Genomic DNA, 6,922 nt, shown 5'->3' with positions numbered 1-6,922 from the left:
AAAACTCGCTTATAAGCCAAATTTGGTATTCTAGTTTGATACGTCTCTCCAACACTTTTTAAAATGATATAAGGTTCCTTAAAGTTTTTGAGAAAAAAGTAAAAGAAAATTTTGAATTCCACTTTTTTTTCTTTTGCTTTTAATTAATTATTTCGTACCTAACTTTACGTCTAGTTTTTGCGTAAACAAAACTTCGTATTTAATTTTAATTACTCATGCAATATCTAATTCATTGGTGTCACAAAAATAATAAGAATTAAATAAAAAATAATTTTAAAAATTAAAATTAAAAAAAAAATTAAGAAAACCAATACCATTACTAAATTTTCTTGAAGGTATTAGTTAAGGAATTAAGAGTTATTATTTTTTCCAAGTGCTTAAAAATATTTAAAATATTTTTATAAGAAAATAAGTCCAGAATGAGAAGAAATAAAATTAAAATTTGAATCCTAATACACGTCAGTTGTTATCATACATATTTATTGCTAGAATAAATACTCTCTCACCGAAATATTACAATAAAAAAAATTAATCTAAATATAAAAACTTTAATTTTATTTTTTGAATTATAATAACTAAATATAATCGAATACACATTTCAATTTTAATAATTATTACCTCCTGTATTTATTAAAGAGGTAATTTAACTTTTATTCTTTATTTTGTAAATTTAAGATAATACTATTTTCTTCAAGATTAATTGTATATTTCATATTAATATTACTTTTTGATAATTATTAAAAAACCCTTAATACATATTTAATTAATGTAATAATCAATAAAATTCAAATTTTTCGTCCTAAAAATGTAATCTTGTTTAAAAACAAAATATAAATACTTATCACGCCTGTTTACCTTATCATTAAAATAAAAAATTAATTTTATTATATTTATATATTCACACTCTCTTTCATTCTATTTTAGCCTTATGTTTCATATATATATATATATATATATATATATATATATATATATATATATATATATATATATATACACACACACCATGCATAACATTTATATACTTTTTCCCCTATTTTTTATTAGGTAAAATTGGAAAAAAAATCATAAAGTTTTGTGACTGAATAATTTTTTGGCCTTCATTCTGAGGAAAAAGCGAAATAGTCAAAGAAAGAAACTCGTTAAGTCTTCGTCTTCATCAATAGTCTACACCTCTCTGAACTTGTCCAAAAAAAAAAAAACTTAGCGTGTTATTCGTTTGACTCTTTTGTGTTCTCATCACAGTTCTTGAAACGCATTCTCACTCTCTTCTTTCCCATCATCACTATATACCGATTCTCTCTCTCTCTCTCTCTCTCTCTCTATACATAATTTTTGGTCAAGTCTTTCTTTTGTTCTGTTCCATGTGCCTTGCCCTTTCCTTTGGGCAAAGTGATTATTCCCTGCTATTTCTGGCTTGACTTGCTCAATATCCCAGGTGGGTATTTCAGTGCTCCTGGGCAAAATTCACGTGATTTCTGAATCTGGGTTCCTTCTATTTATGTTTGTGTTTATTTGTGTCAAAAGGGATTTTTTAAAAATGTATTTTTTACGTAAGTTCACTGGGTTTTGGCGAAGACTCTGAATTTTTGTTCTTAAAGGGGGGTGGGGAATTGATGCCCTTTTTTCCTCTTTTTTTCTATTCATGGGTTGGTTGATTTGGTCGGTGTGAATTGTGGACTCTCAATTGAGTTGATGGTGTTTGTGTTATTGTTTTTCAGGGCGTGTATGTGCACTTGTGAGGATTCAAGTGCTATGGAGTGTATAAATTTTATGCTACAGCTTGATTAGTTACCAATTTTGGTGAATTTGTCTCAATACCTTGTTCTTGGATTTTTGGTAAAGATGGTTGAGGGTAGCCAAGTTTTCAGTTCTCATGTTATTGTTAGTTTCTTTCTGCTGGTTTTCTGTGGCATGGTTTGTGGGACTGATAGTGATATATCCTGCTTGAAAAGTGTAAAGGAAGCACTTCAGGACCCTTTCAAGTATTTGCAATCCTGGGATTTCAGCAACAAAACAGAAGGGAGTATATGCAAGTTCACTGGGGTTGAGTGTTGGCACCCTGATGAGAACAGGGTCTTGAATCTGAAACTGTCGAACATGGGACTCAAGGGTGAGTTTCCACGCGGCATTAAAAATTGCTCAAGCATGACAGGATTAGACTTTTCACTTAACAGACTCTCTAACACCATTCCAGCAGATATATCCACACTTCTTACATATGCGACATCCATTGATCTATCCTCAAATGACTTTACAGGGGAAATACCTGCTTCCCTCTCAAACTGTACCTATCTCAATACTCTCAGACTTGATCAAAACCAACTCTCTGGTCAAATTCCTTCAAACTTGAGCCAGCTCCCGCGGCTTAAGGCTTTTAGTGTTTCCAATAATCTTTTGACAGGGCCGGTTCCAGCCTTTAAAGCAGGTGTGGCTGATGCAGGAAGTTATGCAAATAATTCTGGCCTGTGTGGTGGTCCCTTGGATGCTTGCCATGCCAACTCTGCAAAGAGTAACACTGCTGTTATAGCTGGAGCAGCTGTTGGTGGTGTGACAGTTGCAGCATTAGGTTTGGGCATTGGAATGTTCTTCTACGTGCGCCGTATTTCTTATAGGAAGAAGGAAGAGGACCCTGAAGGAAACAAGTGGGCAAGAAGTCTAAAGGGAACCAAAACAATAAAGGTAAGCTATATCAATATTATACATGGAGCTGAAAACTCCTTTTATTTCTAGGATTGATCCGTGTTTTAGAAGATTGCTTAGTTATGGAAAGTTTATCACGCATGATAATTTCTTTTTGTATATTTTCATTTAAATTTATGCAGCCAAAGCTAATGTGATTTGAACTCTTGCGTATTATGTGTAACTGTGCTGAATTTGTACACCAGGTTTCTATGTTTGAGAAGGAAATTTCAAAAATGAACTTGAATGATCTCATGAAGGCAACTAATAACTTCAGTAATAGCAATATTATTGGGACTGGAAGATCAGGAACTGTTTACAAAGCTGTCCTTCCTGATGGCACATCACTCATGGTTAAGAGATTGCAGGAATCTCAACACTCAGAGAAAGAATTTATGTCTGAGATGGCTATACTAGGGACTGTCAAACATCGTAACCTGGTTCCTCTTTTAGGTTTTTGTCTGGCTAAAAGGGAGAGGCTTTTGGTCTATAAAAATATGCCAAATGGTACCCTCCATGATCAACTTCATCCTGAGGCAGGCGCGTGCACCATGGATTGGGCTGTAAGGCTCAAAATTGCAATTGGCGCAGCCAAAGGGTTGGCATGGCTTCATCATAGCTGCAATCCCCGTATTCTCCATCGAAACATAAGCTCTAAGTGCATCTTGTTGGATGCTGATTTTGAGCCCAAAATTTCTGATTTTGGTCTTGCTAGATTGATGAACCCAATTGATACACATTTGAGTACTTTTGTGAATGGGGAGTTTGGGGATTTGGGTTATGTTGCTCCTGAATATACAAAAACTTTGGTGGCTACTCCTAAAGGGGATATTTATAGCTTTGGGACCGTGCTTCTTGAGCTGGTGACAGGTGAAAGACCTACTCATGTGGCTAAAGCTCCGGAAACTTTCAAGGGAAATTTGGTTGAATGGATTTCACAGCAATCTAGCAATGCAAAACTCCATGCTGTCATTGATGAATCATTACTTGGGAATGGAGTAGACCAGGAAGTTTTCCAATTTCTGAAGGTTGCATGCAATTGTGTTTCAGAAATGCCAAAGGAGAGGCCTACCATGTTTGAAGTATACCAGCTTCTAAGAGCCATTGGCTTGAATTATAATTTCACTGTTGAGGATGAGATAATGCTGCCTGTAGACTCTGGTGACGCTGAGAACTTAGAAGAACTTATTGTAGCTCGAGAGGGACATAACTGAAAAGGTATGTGTATGTGAGATATAACTAGGCTATGCAATCAATTTTATTATGTAAGTATCTCTTTCCTTGTGCCCCTAAAATAAATGTTAGTGTTATATATATATATAGGTTTTATGGTCTAGATCCACTAGTGTGCTATCAATGTTGAAACATCAATTTAATATCATCAATTGCTATAATCCTTATTTTGCTCAATTTCCTTGTTCTTCCCCTCATGTTGGCATATTTTCTTTCCCCTTGAGTATTTTATTGAGTTCAATCTATTGAGTTGTGAGTTACTGTCACTATTAGCTATGCCCTCATCTGGATTAAGCATCCAAACCATAAGAGGGTCATCATGCTAAATTTGGTTTTAGATTGCATTATGTGTGCATAGTTGATCAAGTATGCATTTAATACCCTTTCTGTTTGTTCCACAATCCCATGTGCATGAGTGGATTTTCGTGTAGGACGTGGGCCAATAGGTACATTCTTGGTCACATTATGTTTTGGCCCGTTGAAGCATGGATGCATAGATACTACAATGCTTGGAAATGTAAAGAATTAAATGTGTGTGGAATCATTTATTATATTGAGGTAAAGCCAGAAGAAAAAAATGCTGTATGTTTGAGACTAAAAATTCTATCCAGCTTTGTTAAGCATATGGGAGTGTTTGGAAGAAAAAAACTTAGATTTGAGCTTGTGAAAATGCTTTATAACATAACTTTCTTAAGTTTTTTTAATTTGTTTCATCAAGCTTAAAGGCATAACTTATCAAAATAAGCCTTTTTTTAGCTTATTGTACTGAGTTTCATGGTTAAATTCATGGCGAAAGGTCTCATGATGAGAGCTTATTGATGAGCAATTAATTAAGCTGTTTAAACAGCTTATTTTGACGAGTTTCAACAAAACAATTTATTGAAATAGATGAAAAAGTTTGTTGGAGTTCTAACACAGTTTCACTAGTCCAAATAAATTCTTGTACTTTCCTCCTTATCCTATCAAAAAGCATTAGTTAAATTTTGATAAAAAAGAACACACAAACACATAAAAGAAGGCCTTAAAAGCAACTAAATTTTGAATTGGCCATCATGGAAATAAAACAAAGAAATAATCTTTATCAAGAATTTGCAGATATTGCAGTGAGAAGAAAGAAAAAAGAGTATACAGGTTCATTTCTGTCAGGTATCTAACCAAACTTCTCTTGCTTTCTTCCGAGCAATTTCCCCCATAACTTTAAAAATCTCCCGTAAGAAAATTCACTGTGTTATGGTTAATTTTTGCTGCATTCTACAAGCCAAATCTCAATCATATCTTGTACACTCCCCACCATTGCTTAAAGCTATCGCAAAAGTCTTCAAAACAACAGTGAATTCATTGTGGATAAACATACACTTTGTATAAAAAGTATCCTTGCAACAAAGTTAATCACATTTGCAAATAATACGTGTCAGTGCAAAGATTATCTCATCTGCACACACTTAGAAGAAATTTCTAATTTCAACAGATTCTTCAAACCATTCTATGTGTGTAGGGATTCAAATTAATTGCACCAATTTGAGCCTAAAGGGCATGTGTGGATTTCATCAATGTTTGCTTTTGAAAAGAAGGCTAACTAACCACTACGCTTTTCTTTGAAATAAGAACAATAAATTATAGTAACATTTTAAAAGGCCAATCATAACATGCAATTAAAAAAAGAAATCAAAATGAATGTTGGTCTTGATTTCACACCATTTTCCTCGACCAAACAAAGCATATAAGTCCAGATGCTTCAATTGTTATGTTTTATTTGCTTCAACTTTCACTATAAAAATGTTTGCTAAGGTTGAATATTTACATACCTATTTCAGACGAGAAAAAGACACATTAGAGCCAAAAAAAAAAAAAAAAAAGCACTTATGCGCATGACAACGACCTGAAAATTGGGTGCAAGCAACTATTACTTGACTTTCATTAAAATCCTTCAAGTTTAACATATGTTCAAGGAATATGACCAGTACCCTTAATTATCTGCATTATTAAAAGCTTATTAAAAGCTTAATTGGGTGCTTAATGACTAATTCTACTTTTGGTGGGTCCTCACAACCAATAATAAACATAATGCTCAATGAACAAGGTGGCTTAAATGATACATGAATAAGTAACTTGTGAGGAATATCCATCAAAAAGGTGGTGTTTTCACGGATTAAAAAAATCAATTAAAAATGTTTATAGGGTTAGACTAGTTATCTACAAAATGCTTTAATATAAATGAATTATCTTCTGTTCAATGTAAAATATTCAATTCATAACAAGAATTGAATCTGCTGAAAAAAAAATATAACCAATTTTAAAGATAATATTTTATCTTTTAAATACAAAACATCATAAACTTCACTCATGAGATATTTAGAACAAAAAGTTGAAGAATGATCATAATATGTTATATCACATAAAATAATTTAAACCTAAAAAACGGAATTAAAATAGACTTTCGAAGTTCTTCCTAGTAAAAGCTTTTAAAGAAAAGAAAATTGAATAAAAATTAAGAAAATACTAAAATTATTCTAGTATTATAAAGTATGAAAGAAAAAGGTAATGTATGAAATCCAATGAAAGGAATAAGAACGTTTCATTATTTGTGCATAAACAATTAGAAATAAAAGAAAAAAAAAAAAAGAATAGAAAATAAGTCTAATTAAAAAATCTTAAAAATCAGCAATTCATTTCATAAATAACTCCTTTACCTATGTTTAATCTTCTCCATAAATTTTGTAATACCACTCCATTAATAGTGAAACCACTTCTTAGAATCTATTTACTCATAAACTCTTTTTATACATTGTTTTTTCTGTGACAAATCACTCTATATAGATCCACAGTTTTCATTTTTTATAAAACAAATCATTTTAATTGATCCATAAAGATATTATATCATATCTAGCTCATTCTTAATCATTTTTAATTTAAATCAAATCAATTAACCCTTAAAACATTGATTTCCATTAATTGTTTATAATATTAATTAAACTCATTCTAAAATATTTTCTCTCGGATGACGAAA

At 32.1% G+C, this 6,922-nt stretch overlaps 1 protein-coding gene across 1 annotated transcript; it reads left to right on the top strand.

Moving 5' to 3' along the window:
- Positions 1–1,111: 1,111 nt before the first annotated feature.
- Positions 1,112–4,092, top strand: LOC106759403 (probably inactive leucine-rich repeat receptor-like protein kinase At5g48380). Its single transcript, XM_014642561.2, has 3 exons — positions 1,112–1,438; positions 1,722–2,682; positions 2,889–4,092. Exons 2-3 carry the CDS (start codon positions 1,846–1,848, stop codon positions 3,894–3,896), a joined length of 1,845 nt encoding a protein of 614 aa, XP_014498047.1. The 5' UTR covers positions 1,112–1,438; positions 1,722–1,845; the 3' UTR covers positions 3,897–4,092.
- The last annotated feature ends 2,830 nt before the right edge of the window (positions 4,093–6,922 follow it).

This window comes from Vigna radiata, chromosome 4 (assembly GCF_000741045.1).
Source record: "Vigna radiata var. radiata cultivar VC1973A chromosome 4, Vradiata_ver6, whole genome shotgun sequence".
Classification (NCBI taxonomy): Eukaryota; Viridiplantae; Streptophyta; class Magnoliopsida; order Fabales; family Fabaceae; genus Vigna; species Vigna radiata.
The sequence above is the reverse complement of the archived record's forward strand: the minus strand, read 5'-3'. Positions and strand labels throughout refer to the sequence as shown.